Genomic DNA, 23,647 nt, shown 5'->3' on the forward strand with positions numbered 1-23,647 from the left:
GGCTACTCTCCCTGCTCTGCCAGGCCTGAGGTTCTTCAGTATTAGGCTTCTCAGTTTCTTAGTGTTTCGTTGTGATCACTTGTACACTCTGCTGTGCGTGTTGCCTCGCCCGTTAAAATAATCAAATAAGCTTTTACCTTCAACATGAAACGAGTGCCAATCGTATTACAATCAATCTTTCCCATACTTGATATCGTTCCAAGAAATTCTGGAAATTCTCGCAGTAAACATACGCTATTGATATCGTTGCTTTCTTCTCTGCTTGTACGTGTTCCAGTTTCAGTGTAATTGTCGGCCCGAGAGAGTCCAGATGAGGTGATAATCACTTGTTTCAATTTCCACCTCATTTCATATCAACACGAAATTTTATTGTTTTTCTTACATGCGAAAATTGGTGTGCCTTCGACCGGAGTATCGTGTGCTTTCCGTTATGGACGAAAAACGTGATTATTAATGTTTCTTTGTTGTTTTGACTTCAGTTATGAATCAAGTTTTAATAATCATTGTGATTCACCAGTTTTAATCTTTGATGAACACGGGCGTGTTGCCTATAATCCTTTATTGTGGCTGGCAAGCATTATGCCGAATGATTTTATTCTAACCGTGACTTAATGTCTTGTATTTTTTATTTATTTTGATTTGTTTGTAAGCTGTCACACGATTATAATTCCTCCTACTAAGAACGGTCCTCAGCAACCGTGGCCATTATTAATATCGGAAATTTCTCGTAATGTCTTGGGTAATCTATTTACCGAAACGACAATCAAATTATCCGTGTAATCTTTAAATTTTATAAGTATCGTATATCCATTATCCTGTTTTAAGTCATTCAAGTACAATTATTACGGGTACATGAAATTTCTTAGAAAGGTCTAACCGACTATCTCTCCTTAGAACTAAATGATATCATGGCGATGCTATTTGACCAACCGCTTGACGACTTTTCTATGGACGACCTATGTGGATATAACAACACGATCATCGATCAAAACTTCTGGGATGCTGAGGAGAACAAGGTATGTTCGAGATTCCAGACAAATTCCAGACGCATTTTAAAGCGTTTGTTTTCATGTTTTCAACCTATTGGGTTACAAATAATATTTCCGCGATGAAGTGGTAATTGAATGAATCACCGCGAATCTTTCAAAATAATTTCATTATTTACAAATCATCCCAACTTGTAACATAGGTGTTTTTGCATTTCCAGAATGCTGAGCATCTAGATACTCGGAATAACATCAAATATAACTTTAAAACTATTTCAGTTCAATCTGGGACCACTTCTCCCGACCCCGCCCTTATCTCCGGATCAGCAGCTACAACTGAAACAGGAGGCCGAGGCCATGGAACCCTGGTCCACTGATGCTGAAGTAGAATGCTACTTTTCTCTCAACCAGAGCCACAACATTGTCCTCAACGACAGGATCTGGTGTGACGAGAAGATCCTGACTCCAACTGAAATGCTAGACAACAGTCTAAAACTGATGACCCCGATAATGGATGACATGGTGCTGAACCCAGCCCGGATCCGTCCCATCACCCCTCTAACCCCCATCAAGCATGAAGTAAACCACTCAACTCCCCTCAAAGTTGACGAGTCCCCGATGAAGAAACAACGCCAAGCCCCTAAACCTCTACAAGCCCCTAAATTCCGACTTGAAAGGTTTCCAATTGTGAAGATCAAGGATGAACCTGTGTCTCCGACCATCTCTTCCCCACGGTGTTTCTTCGCACCTCCACCTCTAAAGATGACCACTGAATCCACCTTCCCGGATCACAGCTCCAGCATGACCACAGTGGAGATCAAAGAGGAGCCCCTGGAGTATGTGCCACCCATTAAACCCGACACAAGGATTAGAGTCACCGTTAAAAAGGAGCCCTCCTTCGACTTCACAGAAAACAGTCACTCAGAGGTGAGAAGAGTTTTTAAGCTTAACATGTTTTTGTAATGCATCAGCCTGATATTAGTCCTCAATTCTTATTCAACAGATATCATAATCTCATTTAGAGTGAGTTGTGGTTTAGAATCTCTACTTTTGTGGTTATGCATGGTTAGCAAGGTTACGGAATCTGCGAAATATGATAATACTTATTTTAAAACTAAACTAATTTTCTGCATTTCAGCTTGTTTTGAAGGAGCCAACGCGGAGTCCGAGAGGGCGGAGCGCGAAGCGACAGTTACAGTGTTCGAGCAGCAGCAGTAGCAGTAGTTCGAGTAAAATTCAAGATGTAACGATAGAAGAGAGACCGGTAAAAACAGAAAGAAGGAGCTCCTTACGATCATCCGACTCATTTTCAGGTTTGTTTGGCATCAGTTACCAGAGTTTGCATATTTAATTTTAGCATATTTTGTGGCAGTTAAACGGGATTTGGTGGCCAACCGCCAAGCAGAGAGCAATGAGCATGTCTCACAAATCTGAGCAGTCTTAAATCCGCATGACCATCCGCATCCGTCATTAGCCAGATTAGCCAGAACTTCTTTTTCGGTTGCTGGAACCTTGCCTGAAAGGACCTAGAAAGGGCGTTTTTAATCTCTGGCATTGCAAATCAGGCCACCTTTTCGGGCAGATAAGTGATAAGAGCCAACAGAGGTCCGGTGAAGTTAGCGCCTGCAACCTGCAAATGCAGTGGTATTCGACTGTTCTGGCTTTATCCCAGGAGCGGGCGGGCTAGCTGGCTAGCATACAAAGTTGCCACTAACGCGGGGGGTTCTCCTTACATTTTACCTGTCAGAGATTTGGGCTGAGGGTCTGCACGTCTGCCACTCCATCTCTCTCTCTCTCTCTCTCTCTCTCTCTCTCTCTCTCTCTCTCTCTCTCTCTCTCTCTCTCTCTCTCTCTCTCTCTCTCTCTCTCTCTCTCTCTCTCTCTCTCTCTCTCTCTCTCTCTCTCTCTCTCTCTCTCTCTCTCTCTCTCTCTCTCTCTCTCTCTCTCTCTCTCTCTCTCTCTCTCTCTCTCTCTCTCTCTCTCTCTCTCTCTCTCTCTCTCTCTCTCTCTCTCTCTCTCTCTCTCTCTCTCTCTCTCTCTCTCTCTCTCTCTCTGGGGTGCCGGCTTGCTTCCTCCTCCATTTGTCACCCTGCTGTCCTGCTCTGTGTCCCTATGTTGTCCTACTGGTGGCACACAATGTAGCACAGTATTGGGTGACGGATTGTTTTACTGAAGAACAATACAGCTTGCCCGCATCCTGGTTACGACTCTGACTATGTCTTAAGTTGTTCAAGTTCTGCCCTCCTACCTTATAACATATTTTAATACATGATATAAATATCAGAGAGGTGGTAAGCTATTAATTTGTCTCGACGGAAATCATAGCGTATGAACTGTTCTAAATTTGAACTTGGTCCACACTCAGAGGAAATGAAACCGTTTTAAAACGCCATGACGTTAGTTTAAAAAATAATGTCATGGCGGTGATCTTTGAAAAGGAGAAAATTCACACTGTGCCGAATGGCTTGTAAATTTAGATAATGGATGGAGTCTAAAATTGGAACCAGTCGTAACCTCGCCCTCTTAGAGTTAGCCATGGTTCTATTTCTATACACACGGTATGAGTTCACCAGGCACATGAGTCGCAACTATTGTAGATCTAATAGGTATTGACTATTGTTATTAGGTAGTTAAGTATATTGCTAGTTACTGGTTGAGCTATCGGCATTCGGCAGCGGCATTATCAAGTCTGATTATTATGACGCAGGTTAGACTTTCTTCTTGACGCAGAACAGGGCTGCCGTGCTGATTATTATGAATTATAGACACTCAAGTCACAATTATAAGAGGTGGTTACCTGCAACAAGCCCTGCCACAACTAGCGCCACCTTGTAGCCAGTTAACTCGAATTTTAGTCCATCTATCTCTGCTGCTGGCTGAATGGTTTTATCACTCACCACCCCCGCAGTTGAAGCGTGCTGTCTTTAGAATCCCTACAACCCTAGCCAGTGGACAGTTCAAAAGTTTGCACTTCAGTCATAATAAATACACGATATATTTTATACATGTTATGAATGTGCGAACCGAGTTGTCTCCGGGGGAGGAGGAGCTGGTGCAGCTGGTCGGCTTGTAGTTGGGGAGAAGAAGGAGGGCAGGTGCTGCACAGTGCACAGGACTAGACCCAACTCACATGTGAAGCCATGAAACAACCCTGAACCTGCCCTAGTTCATCTGGATAATTACCCAGATCGGGGGCTAACTAGGCGGAGATATCAACAAGTGCACAAGATATCATTAGGCCACCTCGTGCTTGTAATGAGCGGCGGTTCATGCTCGTTTAGAGAGATATCCTTATCTCTGTCTGGTTATACTCCAGGGTTTGATTTAATTGTAGGAACTCGTACATATGTATCACGATACTCTGTCACGTCAACTCCTCCCCCTCGCCTTCCTTCCATGCTTTCAACAGAAAGATAAATCTTCGGTCATATCAGAGCATACACCATGCTCATACCCGCTACGAAACGGTTTATCCGCTCAAATTTGCAAGAGTAATGCATGTCAAATATACATGAGCAGAGCAGCCTGGACTGGTATGTGTTCCGATGTGTGCCGCTCTGTATACGCTCGATTAATTTCTGTGATTGTTTTGATAGGCCTGATAGCAGACTGTGTAATATGGAAAAGCTTTAAAAGCTCACACAGCGCGCCCCAAGCAAACCCGACTAATTGCCATGGGGATTTCTCTAATGGTGGAGCGGTATGCTACAAGCCTAAATAGCTGGACTCCTCTGATTAATTGGATCTCCGGGTTTTGGTTCTTGGAGCCCATTAGAGACCTGGATTAGCGATCAAATGGTAGACAAAAAGGCTCGGCCCACTTTCAAGCAAAAGCTAATATTAAGTACATGATCAGAGTATATACATGATATCATTGGAGGGCCCTGGCCCTCTGACAAAACCCTTGTAGATATTATAATATGTACCAGTCTTCTCGTGAGCGCGAAGCCGGGTTTAAGTCCTGTACTGCTTCGGCAAACATAAGTTCTTGTAATTGTTTGGGCTAAACGTAACTGCTAAGGTCGCCTCCCTACTGTTAAAACTACTTCCAATTTCTTACAAATTTCTAGCGCTTCCAATCACGAGCAGAAACATTCCGGAAGATAGTACAAGATATGTATCATGTGTCAGAAACCCAACACCAAAACAGCTTTGTGTTTCAATTTGCAGTTAAATTGGCCAAATTACCGACCAATTTACAGGTCCATGATAGAGTTAGGAAAAGTTTTGGAGTATCCGACCGTAACTGCCACGTTCCCAGCACATTGTTTCTTCAATTCAGGGACTAATTCGGGATCTAATATAATTTGTTCGCTAGAATTACAATAGCAGTTAAGCCAGGACAAGATTAGATCTCTGTAAGGACTCGACAAGCAATTCATTCCGTAACTTGTAAAATACCACATTGTAAAATATAATATTGTTATATATGCAATTTTAATTAGATAGTATCCATTGAGAAATAACTAAGGAGATGTCGTATGAGGGGTATATCAGTATAATTAACATCCTAATAATACTTTAGGTCTATTTCCAATAGCTCGAAAGTTTGCAAGAATGCCTTAATTTGACGATGCTTATATAATGCTTATTGCCGGTAAGGCTTGGTCAATCCTCGGGGTGGGACAAAAAGGCTTTCTTCTCGGTTCTACAGTCCCCCTAAACAATTACCAAATTGAGATCTCATAGAATTTGCGGTGTCGTGATTAATAGGACAGAACCGGAAAATGATGACATTTATCTATCAGTAAGTCACGTTCCGGAGAAATATTCCCCAACATCACGTTTACTGCCTTGTAGGTTAATAACAAATAAGTAAATTAAATAAAGTAATAGTATTTGCCCGTATATTATGCATATGCAATGCTCTGTAGACTGCACAATACTTCCTCATAGCATGATACATTAACATGACGTGCGGCTGTAATGATAGATTTTACTTGGCAGCCATAGCTTTTCCACTACAGAATAACCCTGTTGGCATCCTGAACTCTGCTAGGGCATTACCTCACCGGCCATTAAATGAAACCCTCACTGGTCCGTTCCCCGTGCCCTGCCTCTTGACTGGCAAACTTCATAACAAGGTCATTTCTATCAAAAGACAAATTACAGGAGCGACCCTAAGGGCCAAAACAAAGCCTGGAGGGTCTCCTAATTCCACGTCTGTTGAATATCCCCCTTAACTTTTACAATGTTGGCAAATGAGTAGGTCGAGCTCATTTGATTAATGATTTCATTAACGGACACATACGTTAAATAATTCAGTAGGATTACCCGCCTGAATACCATCAAGGCACGCTCTCAGACCTGCTCCTCCAATATCCCCTCAAACAATTCCTAAACAATTATCGTCATTGATGCAACTCTTATGTCCTATAAAATTAATCGGAATACGAGCTCCATATCGGAGCTAATATGCCGGCATTTCGCAGTCTGTACCACAGCACATCAGGATATATCCCTGTCACTAGCCGGCAGACTGGCATAATATCACTTTAATTTATCTGCCGTCCGTATCTAGCCCAGGTGTCTACTGCCAGTCTCACAGCCTAGCCGTGAACTGTCCGCCTGCTAAATGTGTGGGCAGAGTTAGTCCTGATATGAACTGGGTATTCAAGTTTCACTCGTTTTAAAGTTCTAGGGGAAGTAAATGAGCAAATCGCCCTAAAATTGGAACTTGGAGAAAAGGTGCATGCTTGTCACGGTTTTACTGACTATCTTTACGAAACTTTGTTAATGACACGCCCCCCCCCCCCCCCCCGACATTTCACGTTTACCATGCTTGTAGAGTCTCCGCTCTGAGCTGAATATTACGTCTATGTTTGTATATTTAAATGTATGAGTGATTCGTGGATATTATGTAATGTTTCCATATGTAACACATCTGTACAAACAGAGTGGCAGTTTCGGCACGAAACTGACAAAACTTTAAGACTTCTTGGCTGGCGCTCAAGCGGCACCAGGTCGTCGAGCGATCCAGCTACAGCTTGGCAGCGTTATGCACGAGGAAAAAAATAATAGAATATGTAAAACTGTCGATTGCAAGATCATGCCATATATATATGATATACTAATATTGATTGATTTGCTTTGAGCTCGAAATTCACCGCGCTTTTGAACTCAGATAAGCTCAAAGCATTAATTAATGCAGCGTTCAGCATTTCATCTAATTAGCGGTAAAGGATTAAATGATTGGCGGAACGTTATCTTCAAAGAAATGTAACCTGTAATATTTTCAGGAGAGGAAGAGGATGAGATGATATATCTGAAGAGAAAATTGGCTGAGATCTCATCGGACAGTGCTCTAAGTTCGTCAGACGACGGTCTACTTTCCCCAAAACGACGGATATCACAGTCGCGTCATCCCCACAACAACAGCAATCTTGCGGAGGAAGCAGCTTCTAAACTCTCCCTAGAGCAGCTGAAGAATCTCTCAGCGAACCACTCCCATGATGATGATGAGATATGCAGCGAGAACTGCACTAAGCGGTTCGCGCACAATGTCCTCGAGCGCAAGCGCCGCAACGACCTCAAGGACAGCTACAAGCGCCTGCAAGCAGAGGTGGAACCCATCAGTGGATCTGACCGGGTATCGAAAGTGATAATATTGAAGAAATCTGCTGAGTACATTTCGGAAGTGGAGCGTGAGGAGCAGGAATCAAGAGAGGAACTGAAACAGCTGAGGAAGCACCAAAAACACTTGATAAACAAGTTCAAGCAGCTGTTCAGACTTACCCAACAGAACTCTAGTAACACATAGGTGAAATACGTAACATTTAATATTAGGTGAATAAATCGTGTACCATATTTTATTATATCTATGTAAATAATGTTTTTGTACGACCTAAAGATGAAAGATTCGAGTTGAGTGTTTTTTCATACCAGTCATGTTTGTTCGTTTATATTTGGCCTTTTTCATTTTGACTTACCCCTAGAATCGTACTTTCCATATGCATAGAGATATTATTATTATCAAGATCATTTTATCAATTCATTTACTCAGCCTGATGATGACTGATGATATTACACATCTCGGTTATCCATAACTTATTAAATATGAGAACGTATTACATCTGACCACACCGTCAGGCTTGTTTATCATAACTGTTTAAAATAACTTATTGTTTTAAAATTTTAGCTTTTGTTTCGGTTAAGCTTAAACCATGAAGCAGAGGGATTGTTTTACGCTGTATTTCAACAAAATATAATTTTGTTGTGTTACTTACTGTACAGATTAATTGTTTCCGTTTGCTTCGTGGTAACATTTAAAAGACGCATTTAACAACGTAAGTTGGTGTCCAATATTATTCTGGCTCCTTTCAGAAATGTAATAGACTGATCGGATATTTAAGAATATTTCCAAATGATCACTATTCTGAAAAGGGCTGTGTCGCTTCGTCAGTCCATTTGCTGGCATGCTCATTCTCCAATGATGTCTACATGCCATAATTTTAAGTTCAGATAAATTATACAATTTCTGTAGTACTTTCTTGTATCTTTGGGTACAAAACAGTAATGATCGAATGGCAAGATAACCATTTTTCGTTGATGTTAAAAGTTTTATCGGGCATAATAATAACGACCGTAAATTGAACGGAGCATATTGTTTGTGGACTGACGAGGCTAAATTACTTTATTCAATCTTCTATTCTCTGGAGCCAGTTTTTAGATTGTTCACCCATTTCATGCAAGCTTTTCAAACCAAACCGGTGCAAGGATGAACGTCACATAATATAATTCTTTCAACGCTCCCAATGCAATCAATACAATTCCTGCAAAAATTCGAAACATTTCTCGATTTGAAGTGACGTTCGCCAAAAGATGCATGAGAGGGTGACAGTCTGAAGAAGAGGGTGGCTCCAGCGTTAGCACTATTTGATCATTTAATCGGCATTGTGTACCTGTTAATTCATAATTGCCATTTGAGCAACATTTTATGTGTTAATCTCTGAACTGCATGCAGCAATCCGAAGACATTATCATTGACCAGATCTAAGGAATGCTATTGTTCGTTATTTTCGTGAAATGAATACTGATTTTTACGCAAAATAGCTGGATCCCGACGGTACTATATAATGTTTGATTATTGACGGCACGATTGTTTGTCTTCTAGTGGTTTGTTTCAGGATGCTAATCTTGGGGGTAAAGTGATCTATTTTCATGTTATCAACTCCAAAGAATTAGCAAACTTATTAATTTATTGTATAAAATAACTTTAGAGTAGAAGTAGAAGGCTTTATTTAAAAAGCAAATTTGAATTTGTTGTGTGTTGATACACATCATACATTACAATCTTACCGTGATGTTACCTAACTAGAACTGGGAAAAAGATTTTTTGACGTGACCCAGTCATAATTCTCGGTTAAAACGGTTAGGATGTGCCACGTTTTTACTTAGCCTGTTTATCATGCAAAACTAAAGGGAGTTATGATATTAGTGACATTTATACATTCATTGCATTGTCGAAGAATCTTATCTAGGTTATTGTTTTTCTACACTAGGAACTTTCAAGAATGGGGCTGCATTTAAAGTATCATGTTAAAAGTTACTCATTTATAATTAATGAGAAATATTAATCCCTCCTTAAATTGATTGGCATACATAATTGTTCGCTGTGTGAATCCTAGTCTGGCTGTTTGCTGAATAATGTTTGGTTCAAAAATTCGATCGTCCTCATAATACAATTGGACTTGGATATTGAAAAGAAATTCCTGGAACTTGAAATTTTGTCCCTGAACCCACCAATTTAGTATTTAGAACAAGAAATTAACGTTTTTTGAAATTACAAAAACCAACATTTTTTCTGCACTCATAAATTATGATGAGATTACCTGAAAACCAGTATATTTTTAGCGACTCATCGCACAGTTATAGGACAGCAGTAAAATTCATCTCCAAAGGGTGTGGTACACGCCCATTTTCCAGTAAATATTAAATATTTGCCTAAGATAACAGAAAAAATCACACCTCTCCCACCACTTACGTAGTGTAAAAGTTTTACAAAATTTAGTCGGGTATACCACGGTGTAAAACACCGTACCACCACTCAAACACATGTGTTAACTCACGAAACAGTTTAAACCAGCTAGAGTAGGATTCGATTGAAGCAGCAAAGTTTAAAGTTAACTCTTACAAATAACTTATGTTTGACTTATGGTATTATATGTGTTCTCGTTTATTGTATACGATATTATAATCATTTCAGCTTAGTTCAAAAATTCTTGTTATCTCTTGTCTCCCCTTATCTTTATGAAAACAAATAAACTCAATTGGTGGAATGAAGTAAAAATGTGAGATAACACAAAACATTCCACACAATAACCAATAATCAGTGCTTGGTACATTGTTTCTCTTGGGAGAGCTCCAAAACCGACCATCTAGCCTGGGAAGCGGCTGTCACTATCACTGACTAACATCTTCTCACCCTGTGATGACTGATGATAGTACACCCCCTGTAACTGTCTCCCCAACATTAATATCATCCCAATTCTCACTCTCCTTCCTACGGTCTCGTTCCCTCTAATCGCTATATAATGTCTCTGATAAAAGTTGTAAATTTGATACGTACGGGGAAGAGAGTCTATTATCATGTAAATAGTAGGGTCGGAGATGGGCGAGGTTCTGACAGCTCAGCAGCTCGGTTTAATGGTCCTCAGGACAGCTTGCTTTTAGAACATGCAGTGAAAACAAGAATGAAAATAGCTTCGTAGTCGGTGGAGGCTGGCAGCGATAATTTTACCCAACTACATGAATTGTATTTGTTCGGCACTAAATTAGAATACTTTCTGGAGACGGCCAGTGCTGATGGCCCCAAGTGGATGCTGAAGGCTGAAATCAAATTCTAATTTCATAATTTTCTCTCCCGAAAACTAATTGTGAAGTTGTTATTGTGACGCATCACAATCTGCTATTCAAGTTCAAAAGAACGCCGAGCCGGATAAGCCATACCTGAGTAGTTAAAATAGAGAACATTAATTTAATATTTATTAAAATGACGAACATTAATGTAATATTTTATTACATTATATATTGTATATAACAATAATTTAATATTAGTACGTGATAGTTTGGTTGAGGTTTGGACGATGCACTCAGATGAGAGTTAATAGTTTAATACAATAGAATAGAATTAAAATTTTACACGGCAATTCGATACACATTAAACCCATTCGGATGCTCTCTATGCCTATAGTATACTATATTTAATCTCATGATGCCTCGAAACTGATTAAGTCCCTTAGCAGCTCGAGTAGTAGAATTTAGCAAGTGCCGAATATGTACACCAGCTGGACACAGTCGTGGTCTCGTACAAGAATTCCTCTAAAACAGCACAGAATTCATTGTAACAATGAAAAACCACGTCAAGGTCGGGGTCTTATTTCATACTAGATGGTAAAGTTTAAATTCTTGTTCAGGGTACCTTCAGTGGAACATCATGGAACCCTGCATTATTCTCTAGTTCACACACTACAGTCCACTTTAGCTCCAAGCTTGACCAGTTACTCGTGACCAGGTCCTTCGTCCACCCGTGCCCTGTTCATCAGTGGGTCACGTTAAATTCAGTGGGCACTTGCTCTGAACCCGTGGGTTTTCAAATACCCAAACAATTGATCAATTACACAGCTATTGTACGAAATCTTGGACCGATCCCAAAACGTTTCCAAGTATTGAATAAAAGATGATGTTATGCACATTTCTTCAGAACAAGCATTGTCCGTGGTCACCGCACTACTGCAAGTGCTTGGTCATCTCATCAAGGATTACTCATAAATGCACATATTGCCCACATATTGTTAGTCAGAGTCACACTCCTTGACCCCTACTAACTCAGCTTATGAATAATGCATGACTCAGCTTATGAAAAGATGTCATGGGTTTGTAAATTATTCGGCAGAATTTAAAACCGGTAGAGAGTGCCCACTAATGCCAGAAGAGTGTGGCACAGAAATCTCTGCTAATTCAGAAGAGGACATTATTCAGTCACGTTTCATGAGTAATTCTGTGATCTAGACTCTGATAATGGAGGTCCGTAGGCGTATTTATCTTGCATGCTCCGAATAGTACGGTGTCTGCACTGTCTGTGCTTTATCTAGCACTTTATCGCAATACTATGTGGAATATGAACGGAATGCGTCCCGACCTTTGTCAGCCCGGTGATAGCTATCGACGTGTTGAACTTGAAATGTTCGAGATTTTGGTTGGTAGTGATGGGCATTGAAGAGTAGGACTAGGATATAAATTGTGTTGGTTGTTGGTCACCAGTATTTTAGGGACCGTTTTAAAGAGATAAGTACTGCTGGGTGTTGATGGCTACTTCTACCCGCTTAAATCAGTCCCCGTGAAAATTAAGATAGAAACATTCAGAGGGGAATAACGGCATTATTTACTGGTTTAACTCATGTCTCTATAATCTTATTTAGGATTGAAAATCTGTAATGTTGGTTTACATCTAATGCGACATGACAAACTTCGACGAAATTAAGTTTTCCAGCCTACATTTTTTGCATTGATGCGGTGGATTAATATCATAATTTGTCAACAATCTTATATTAATTTCGGTATGATGTTTTTATTGTCAAGAAAAATTGTTATTCCGACCGCAAAAAAACCTAAGTTCTGATTGTATTATTATCATATTGAGGGAAAATAACATTGTCGAGACTACCCAACATTTTCAGTTTCTCACTGTAAATCACAATAATAATAAATATGACACCACACTCACTCCGACACTTCCAAATTTCCGGACTTTTCTGACTATCGTCCAACTACCGGAACCTAACAACTCTATACTCTTATCATGTGTAGGTTAACAACACATCTATTTATAGTATAACTCTACCAACATCACGTCATTTTATGTAGTCGACCACCTTTCAAAGAGTCTATGAACTGTTCTGGTAATATAGGGTGGTTCCAGACTGTTCTGGACTCAAGAGCTCGCCAGGAAAAGCTAATAGAGCAGCCTCACAAAGAGAAGTTTCCGGTTTCCCCCTGAAATTATGGCAACCAACACAAAGCCTAATTAGACATTACACTTACTTAAGTTATGAGTGGTGTTACAGTTACGTAACTCAATATACACACTTATCACATTAATACCTAAATATTTATACCATGAAATGTAGAGGTTACCCTGCTACAATACGTACCTTGGCACCATGGTACCTATGTTCTTATCAGCCTCATTTAGCTGCCCTCAGCTGATAAAGAACGAGTCACAATGTCAATGTGTATGTGGGCATCGGACATTGTACAGGATGTTGAGAAGGTGAACAGGCAAAAGTTTTCGGCAGCAATGTTCCGGGGGTGAAGTGGGCTGGTATTGGGACACGTTCGTCGGGACCCCCTCTAGGCCAGCTGTTCTCTCTCCCGCACGTGCTGTAAACCCCCATAGTTAGACCTGTTCACCCTAACAATGGAACCCTATTGTCTCCTTAGAAGGGGGTGAAGCTGTACAAAAAAGTGGTTTCTCCATATTGGCAGGTTGAGTGGTAAGTGTAACGTAACATTCTGTGTGTTGAGAATGGTGGGATGTTTCTCAGGAAACGAGAAAAATAGAGATAGTGGGAATCCCGTAAAATTACACTAATTGATCATGGGTAATGGTCATCCGATTAAGATTGTTGGGTACATCAACAGCTTTCGCCATTGCATTCATCGGGACTAATTTATAGTAAATTAACCTGAGAACAGTGCAGAGTGGGGTAACTTGTTCTCACACAGAAGTTCAACGTTATCACTGTGTACTGGGATTATGAGGGTGCTGGAGGGGGGAGAGAGAGAGACCTCACTAGAGGGGAACCCTGTCAAGGTGCAGTGTTGTGAGAAGTTTGTATTTACCCTGAATCTGTGCCATTATTTATGCTGCGAATCTTCTTTATGTCATCAACAGTCAGTGATCACGGGTCACTGGTCGCGGTCTGTCACATGAGTTTGGAATTACAGAGAATTCCTTTTGTTGTAACGTAATAATATTATGTAGATAATAAATTTAGGGGAATTTGTAAACAATGTACGTGGTCGGTGACACCTGCAGTACACTTCATGAGACAAAGTGTTACGCTGTTCATGCATAATTTTGGGGAATGCAGCTCAAATATGTCAGGAAATACCCTTGTTATCTTTTGACATTGTGCACTGTGCAGTGGAAATTTAGCAGCGGCAACTTGAAAGTTTTAAAATCCTTGTCCCTGACTGTGCGTACCTCTGTGTCAACTTTTGGAAAATGGTAATTGGTTTAAACACCATGTTTAAGAAAATTCTTAAATTATTTTATTTTGGGACAATCGCAGGCAAACTAAAGAGGTGTGACAAAGAAATAGCCCCAAAATCCACCCCGAACATTACATAATACCTTGCCAAAACGATACCTTGGCAAAGCTATTATATAAAATCATTTCTAAGTTTAAAAAAGTTTAAAAACCCCGTCCTTAAAATGGTTTGTAAGCATGGCCAAAACTTTAAAATACTCCCTGGTTTGAGAAGCTAAGATCTGCATGACCTCATGTACGTCACATCTATTTTGAGAGGGAAGCTTAGAAGCTTGTAAATGCGGTCTATGTTATATCCGTGTATTGAGCATGATAACTTATGACACCTTAACCGGATGATTGGTAGCTGCAAGTAGATGATAGACACATTTCTGTGGTTAACAGCATCCCCCGGCCGATATGTGATCCTCACATGACACGTCCGGTCCCTTTCTAGGTTTTCTTTTTATCAGCTATGCATTTCATCGCCCCAGAGCATTTCTATGCTTTTCGGTCCCCTAACCAGGCACATACACTCCTGACATAATGGTTAAATTTTCACAAGGTACAAGGGTGACGAAAGGTAATCAAGAAGTTGCGTAGTAGGAGTTATATACCCTGTTAAACATGGCTTGTTATGTTCAATTTCTTCAGATCCACCCACCCGAGGTCTGTTAATGCTGATCGGCTGAGTATTCTGGGTATGTTCTCAAGTATTATAGGGAGTTGGTAAAGTTCCAGAAATCTGAGTGACGGACCCGACGTTTGGCCTCCCTCCAGATCGCTCCCAGCAATCATAATAAACTGAAATTATAATATGCGATATCCGCAACTTGGGAGTCCCCGGTAATGATCTGGTCCCTTCTTGACAAATAAAGACTGCCACTTACTGGCTACTAAATGGTAAATTTGGGGGTGTATAATTGAAGACAAGTACCGTTTGATGGGGAGAGATTATAACGGCAGGGCCTGAGTTCATGTGGCCAGTAAATCATCATCACACTTTGTGTTGGTCTCTGCCAGTCAATTGGTTGATTACTGGGAGTATTTAGTCGGATAAGTGTTTGGAGGGTGCAGGAGCCAAGTTTTAAAAGTATGATTGTCATGTACTGTTACTGTAAAACACCGTCAATTGGAGTGTTGTAGACCAATTGGGATTGGGAAACCAAAAACTGTGACCAATTCCGTATAAAAAGAAGCAATTTAAGCTCTTGCCAAGCCGAATGATTCTAATTCATTTGAGTGGTTATTTCATTAACTAATTTCCAGCGATTAAGCAGGACATTAATCTAAATTTTGATGTGGTGATATATGATATGCTACTATATTTAACCTTATCAGACTTAAGTGTTTTATCAATAGTTTGACTGTAAAGCCAAATTATCATCTTCAAAGGGACTACACAATAGAATCAGACTTAGAGTCGCAAATCTTTCACACGCGTTTCATGCTTGACTGAAAATCCATGTTTCGATACACTTCTAGTCTCTGGACGTGATATTTTACAAACTACATCCAAACTTCACACTTGACCGAAATAGAGATGCCCTGATGTCTGAACATAAAACACTTTTGTCAGCAAACTCACTTTGCAGTTTGCTTGAAGTTTAGGCCAAATTCCATCACGTACGTTACATATACTTTGCGAGGACCACCAACCAACTTACTGTATGAGTATCAAGTTTGCAGCTGCAATGTTTACTTTAGGATGGAATCAGCACAAAAATATCGATCTAACAGGGCTCTGATTTTTAAGATCAAATTAGAGCCTGTGGTAAAGGCACTGGTGGCCAAAGCCCCTCAGGTTAAGATATACCTTTACCTTGAACCGCAAGATTTAAAGTGCAGCTATCACCTTCACATCGAGTCAACACGTGAGGCGCTAAAAGGGGGCTGAATGGGCCCAAATGTCATGATACACCGTTACACAGTGATTCTTTAGACCGTGATGTCATCTGGCGAACCTTGAAATTTGTTAAAATTTGCAACATCAAAATTAGACCCCTTTATTTTTAGCTCCTCTAGTGATCTGTTTCACATGCGGGTGTTGGAGAACCATTATAACTTATAATTATATATCCGTAATAGAGATCACTAATTGAGGTTTCCTAAAATAGTGCTCCCCGTGAGTCACGTGATCCGGCATTTTCAAATCCTCCAAGCTTTCTAGTTGCACAAAACAGGGCTTATTTCTAGGACACGGCGGGGAGTTTTTCTCATCAAGATGGAGATGAAGCAACAAGCAATGCTTGGTCACGTGATACACAGGACTTTAAGCTCAACATGCACCAACTTCTTTTACCACTTTACGCAAGTCCTGACTCCTGTGGTTTTGCAAATAATGCTTCATCAGACTAGCCTAGATCATGAACTTCACGAAAATTTGAAGATCTCACATGTTCGTTTATGCTGTGAATTGTGATGCAAAGTTTTACACAGTTTAGTGACAGAAGACGAAGTTGAACATGATCTAATATGATTTGTTTCACTGCAGTACTAAGTACGCCACCAGCATGAGTCACTAAAAACTTGCACTATATCACTTATATATGTGCATTTGTGTAATATATTAAGTAAGTATTAACTTTGTATCAAGTGAGTATCTAATTGCAGGGTTGGCACTAAAATCTGGCTTCATTTCTCTCGCTTACAAACAGACAGTTTTATCAGAACTTCAGCCAGCACGGACCATATTATACAAGTCTCTAATCGAAGTGACTTTTGCATTTTGATAACATTTAGAGTACGTAATAGCATTTGATTTATCACCCGAGCAATGTTAACTCATTCGTACTATTATGCCGAAGTTTAGCTTGCTTCTAGCTCGGATACGGGTCGGTATGATCAGTCAAATTGGGTTACTTCAGGTATAGAATTGCTCATGACCTGGGAATATCCAGGACAGATTAATTAAGGAAAGTCAAGATAGTGTCAGATCGGTCTCATTTCATACAATATCAGTCTAATTCCATAGGGCGGGTTGAAATTTCACGGCAACATCCCACATGCTACAGGCTGGAAAAACTTGAAACCAGCCGAACGTTTGAGCTACATTTATGAGCATAAAGCTGTCATCTTCATCCTCCCTCTCACAATTGAGATGTCTTTTAGCCGGCTGGCGAGTATTTCACCATTACATAATGTACCATCCGGGTTTTCCAGACTACACGGCGCCAGGTGCTGTAGCCAGGCCACGTGATCACCTAGCAACCAACCGGAGCGGAGGAAAGGGTCACGAGACTTGTGAGTGGAGAAGGAAATAGGGGTCCTGTCTTAGGGCAACAAGCCTGGGAAGCAATCTAACTAGCTTCCAGTTCCAAGATTTTTTATGAGAGGCCTTTTTACGTTTTGTGGAAGTGGTACAATAACAAACAAGACATGTTTAAAGAATATTTCCAAATAGGCTGACACTGGCTAGTCTGGGAAGAGATGGTAAGGAAATGCTGGCATTGCCACCATATAGTGTCTAGACTGGACATTAATAGCCCTTCTCCCCCACCGTCCCGTTCTCCAGCACACTGCCACCAAATGCTTGAAAAACAGAGGTTACCAACATGGCCTGACCCTCGCAAAACATTCCTTACTACCAAAACATCTTCATGTAAGGAAACACGCACAACACGCCACATCACATGTTTATTTATATCAACACGTGACTTATCGTACCATAACCTTTAGTATTGTTATGCTGAGTGAACCTTCAAATCAAAGCCTAACCACTTTATCTACAATCTACAAATATTGAATGCAATGGCTTTCAGCCAATTTCAGAATTTCCAGATAATAGTGTTAAAATATCACTTTGGAATTTGAATTTCCCTATATCACTAGCCACATAATGTTATCGTACCAAAGTATCGGTCGCGAAGAATCTCGCCAGGCTACACTGCGTCGGTGGGAGAACTATTTAGGTTCATGACATCTAACGCCCGCCCAATCATGGCAGCCCCATGACAATAGGTTGATGTCCGACCCGTTGTCCTTGGCCTATCTCGAGTCGTTGGGTCTAGGCGGAAACGCCGAAAGGGATGATGTTACCTTCTTGACTTAAACGTAATGGTAAATTTTTCTCAAAATCCTTGAATAAATGGGTAACCCCTAGTAATGTCTTTTCTAGCACTTTTAGATGTTGCAATGGTAGAGGTTGTCTCACTTGCAACAGTTTTAATCCTGTTAATACATTTAGGAGCAGTACTTTTAATAATGATTTTATCTTTGGACATACAAATTTTATATTTAATTGTAAAACTAATAATGTTATTTATGTTATTACCTGTTCTACCTGTAAAAAACAATATGTTGGAGAAACAACTCAACCACTTCATAAAAGAGTCAATGGCCACAGAAATTGTGTCAAAGCCAAATCATCCACATTTTTATATGAACATTTTAATATTCCTGGTCACGTCTTCTCAGATGCTTCCATACAGATTGTAGATTATGTTGATTCTGACATGTCCACCGATGTCAAAAATGATTTACTTCTCCTGGAGGATTACTGGATAGAGAAGCTTGGGACAGCATTCCCTCTTGGTCTTAATGACAAGAAGAAAGGAACGGGCAACATCTCCCAAGATCGGGTTATGAATTATTTTAGTGGACAGATTGCTCGATACAAACGTGGCAGAGGGAATGGAAAGAAGAAAGTTCAGCCTAAGAAGTCTCTGGATACCATAGAGTCTGATATTAACAGGCTGAAAGATAACATCTCTTCAGAACATTCCATATACAAAACATTAAAATGTTATAGCTTATCAGATTTAGACACTCTCTACTCTTTGAGTCAAAATAATTCAGGATTGATTTACAACGTATGTTCCTCTTTCTGTTCAACATTTTCCCCCAAATACCATCAGAACAAATCTGAATCCAGTAATAGAGAATTTATAATTGTTCCATTTAATTGCAAATTCATTGATAATCTTAACCTAAAATCTATTTTCTCTGACACTTCAGTCATTAATTTGCTTCCCATTTTGATTCAGTCTTTTACACCATTACAGATTTATTATGAGTATAATGATCCTATAAGTCTTTCTATTTGTAACTATGCTTCATTCTTAAAGAAACTTTCTATTTCTGATATTAAATCTATTTTAGGTAGTCCATGCGATTGTCACTCCTCCCCTTTCAATTATCCTCCTCATGGACATGTAGTTACTGGTAATTTAGATATTGTTGATAATGTTGAACTTAGGGAAGTACTTTCCTACGGTTGTAAATACAGAATTCCCACATTTAAATCTCCAGATGAGATATATATGTCAGTTACCGAAGCTGTCGATAAATTTATAAAATCAAAAAGTAGAAAGTACTGTCAAAAAGAAGTAAAGTTCAGCGATTGGAAGGAAAAAGTGTTATCAATAGTTTCCAATCGTATTGAATATTACAAGAAAAACTTTCCTGAAACATTTGAAATAAAAGAAAACACACTGGAAAAAGATGATGTTAAAAGAAGTCTTAAAATGCTGAAAAGTAAATACATTATTTGTAGTATCGACAAAGCTTCTGGTAATTTTTCATTTATTTGTAAAAAGTTTTATGTAAAAACTCTTGTCAATGAAATGGGTTTTGATCCTAATACTCTAGAATGTATAGGTAATGATACATATAAACCCTGTAGCGAAGACGAGACTCATTATGTCAATAAAATATCTGAGAGTCTAAAGGAGAGATTTAATGTACAAGTTGAAGATAAAAACTTGCGACTAGCACGCATCTTCTGGAACCCTAAGCTTCATAAGAACCCTTACAAGGCGAGGTTCATTGCAGGTGCCCGTTTTTGCGTTACGAAACAACTTAACGTCCAAGTTAACTGTTGTCTGAAACTTTTGAGGAAATACTTCAAGAAATACTGCGAGGCAATCTACAACAACAGCGGTATAAACATGTTTTGGAGCATAGATTCCTCAAGTGAATTCTTTGAAGCTATCAAAAATAGCGATGTTTATAATATACAAGTATATGATTTTACTACTCTTTATACCAGATTAGACTTGATTGAAGTAGAGAATATGATTAATGAAGTTGTTGATTTAATATTTTCAGACCGTAATAGATATATTTGTATTTCTAAAAGAGACAGTAATACATGTTTCTTTTCCAATAAAACCTATGATTGTCATGCCTGCTTTAGTCAAGATGACCTAAAAGAGGCTGTTAAATTTATTATTTATAACACTTATGTCGTCTTCGGTGGGATTGTATTCATACAAACCAAGGGTATTCCTATGGGTGGAAATTCAAGTTCCCCTATAGCTGATCTCACTGTTGGCAAAAAGGAATTTAATTATATGAAACGTTTACTTCAGGAAAAGAAAATGGGATTAGCAAAGATATTATCCAATAATAAACGATATGTTGACGATTTATCTATTATTAACTACCTTTACTTTCATAAATTGATTAAAGATATTTATCCTAATTCATTGGAGATGGAGCGAGCTGGTTCCAATAATAAAATCATTAACTACCTTGATTTAAATATTAATATTTCCACAGAAGGACTAGAAATATCAGTGTATAACAAAACTGATGATTTTAATTTTCATGTTGTATCCCTTACATTTCCTCACAGTAACATCCCAACCGAGGTTGGCTACAACGTTTTTTCAAGTCAAGTTCTTAGATATGGTAATGTTTGCACTAGATTGGATATCTTTACCTCCCATCTTCACAAAATATTCAAAATTCTATTTGATAGAGGATATAGCCGTGATAGACTGATTAAAGGCATTAAACGTTGTCTGAGGAAATATGATAACGTTTTCAGGAAGTTCGGTATTCTAGATGACCGTAACATTATTAAAGAACTCCCCTGATATCTTTTGACTTATTGAAACACGGGTACTAACTCTGCTAAACTGAACAAATTCTGAAACTTAGGTGAATAAGTGTACAACGTGCTAAACCGAAGTTCAGACTGACCAGTGAAAATGGGCGAGCGTACCAAGTGTCATTTTAATTAGAAGTTTTAGTCAGTGATTTATTATTGAAGCTTGTAATTACAATATCTAATGCTCCTATAAATACTTTAATTAATTGTTTGTCCCGTTATTCTTTTTCCTTCCTCTTTTCCTTGTCATCCCCTTATGTTTTAAGATTCTTGCTATAAATGGCTACAGCTAACACTATTAATGCTAAGTACCAAACAACAAGTGGGAGGTGGATCGTTGGTACCATTAAATCGATTTAACACCGCAATTCCAGTCGCAAGCCTGGGACCACTACTAGCATAGTCACAACATCTACAAAGCTGCCATATAGCCTGACTGACAATTTTCTCGACTGACTGACAATGTTTCTTCTTTTTCCCCATTTAGAATACAAAGATTAGTACATTTTAGCTTATGATTAATATTATATTTTTACCTATAGTTTACTTAGATTTAAAAACTTTGCCTTTCATAAATGAAAATTATTGCAATATTTACTTCCAAATAACGGTCACAATCTCACAAAATAAACAAACGATAACCTATCTGATTTCTGTTCAACATGTAATGCTGTTACATCAGATAAGATTAATACTTTCATTTACTTCGATTAACTCCGGTGACCGGTATGAATTACCATTACTGATGTGGAGTACGTTATTCTTGAAATTTTGCCGCCTCCACAGTATAATCAAACCATTACACTCACTGCCCTACCACTTTATACAATCTATAAAATATTCAAATAAAATGACTTTCAGCCAATTTCATGACACTAAAATGTACATCATGTATCAGATATCAGATTTCAGATCTAAAACATTAATAAGTTTGTGACCCTATGTAGGACCCCGTAGGAACTCATTGCATTAAAGGGATGTATTTTCAGAGATAAAACGTTATACTTTACTCAAAACACCCAGCTATCATGGTTTTAACACGAGACTTGAAGTGTTAGTACCGTACTAGTAGTAGTATAAAGTATTAGTACCGGGTCCCATCTTCATTAAACCACACGGCACACTGGCGACTCCTCGTGGTATACGAGGTATAACGGTATATTCCTCAGAAGGCACCCAACATGGCAGTTTATAGTTCTTGTTTCAATGTGGTGGTGCCCCAAAGGGACGGAAAGGAGCCGGTAAGACTGGTAATGTGCTGAAATATCATGTAAAAATTAGACCCCGTACAATAAAGAGTAATCAACTCTCTTTCTCTCCCCTTTTTCCCACTACAGTTCAAACCCAGTTAACTGGAGATGTGAGTCACACTACCACTCTAACTACTCGTCTCCAGGCTCTGTAAACCAGCCAACTTCTTTATGAGCAAGGAAAACCGTACCATTAGTAGCTTTATTGCTCCGTCAGACAGATGTTGCTGTGTTTTACCCTCATTAAGAGAAGTGAGAGGAGCTCTCCCAAGCCCAGCCCCGCCACTCTAGACAAACTACATTTTCATTTTTCTGGACTAAATTTTTCAGGATAATGACCCCCGATCCGAATTGGCCGGAGACTCGGAACTCGTGTTTGAGTAATTCGTCCAGCCTGGTACTACGTAATATAGAGGTTAATAACTAGTGGACCTTGCAGATTTGTGGTGTTAAAGCTTCTTAATTAGCCATACTAAAACAATGAATTAGTTAATCTCTTTGTAGACCGGTGGGAAAACAATGACAACATTTACACGGCGAGGTACCATAATTTCGGAGAATTGCATCATTTTAAAGAGTCTCACAGCTCTGAGAGGTGCACATCATTAATAACACACGATCAGCATGATGGCTGTTTCATCTCAATCACATCACATTATTGAAGGAGAATCATCGTTACATGTTGAGCACCTTTGTCCCCGGCGCTATTGATTACCATTATAACAATAACATAGTAACATAGTGACTTCAAAGCTTTCAAACTTTCAAATCAAATCTATACACCTGCAATTATAAGAGCCCTTTACACTTAATGCGGAACTTTGTTCATTGTTAATCTTACAATTTAACAAAGAGTGCACTTGCAAACTCGGGACACCAGGACTTCTATCACTTCAAATTTTCGCCCTAATAGTTATAATGAGGTAGCATTGGAGCACGGTATAAAGCCTGCCTCAAAGATATATTTATCCGAAAGGTAATCAACCAGGGTCATTAAACATGAATACGTAAAGATAAAATAATCTTGATCAGTTCAGGAAGTAATTCTCTGAAACAATGGACACTGGACACGTGGTGTAGGTTAAGAAGATAGCCGATATTTAATCAGTTTACTTAAAAGACGGCACGTGCAGCCTAATTCCCAAAGACTTATTAAATTTGGGTAAACTTTACTTATTGGAGTTTGACACCTAGACACTGATAATTGATAATGTCTCTTTTGATTTGCACCATGTACCTTATCGGATGTGTCATTGTACTTGCAAATTAGGTCGTGGGAGTGAAGTTATAATTGGGAAATCTACTTAATTGTACGTGACCAAA

At 39.2% G+C, this 23,647-nt stretch overlaps 2 protein-coding genes across 2 annotated transcripts in view; one reads left to right on the top strand and one right to left on the bottom strand.

Moving 5' to 3' along the window:
- Positions 1-10,199, top strand: part of LOC134812265 (uncharacterized) — a 72,781-nt gene extending 62,582 nt beyond the window's left edge. Inside the window, exons 2-5 of the mRNA XM_063819595.1 lie at positions 893-1,016; positions 1,266-1,913; positions 2,125-2,299; positions 7,226-10,199. Of these exons, the coding sequence (XP_063675665.1) occupies positions 909-1,016; positions 1,266-1,913; positions 2,125-2,299; positions 7,226-7,746 (1,452 nt within the window). The 5' untranslated portion in view covers positions 893-908 and the 3' untranslated portion in view covers positions 7,747-10,199. The remainder of the gene's footprint in view (positions 1-892; positions 1,017-1,265; positions 1,914-2,124; positions 2,300-7,225) is intronic.
- Positions 1-23,647, bottom strand: part of LOC134812323 (uncharacterized) — a 44,597-nt gene that overhangs the window by 17,951 nt on the left and 2,999 nt on the right. The gene's annotated exons all lie outside the window — the stretch shown is intronic.

Source organism: Bolinopsis microptera, chromosome 1 (genome assembly GCF_026151205.1).
Source record: "Bolinopsis microptera isolate Bmic1 chromosome 1, MBARI_Bmic_1.0, whole genome shotgun sequence".
Taxonomy (NCBI): Eukaryota; Metazoa; Ctenophora; class Tentaculata; order Lobata; family Bolinopsidae; genus Bolinopsis; species Bolinopsis microptera.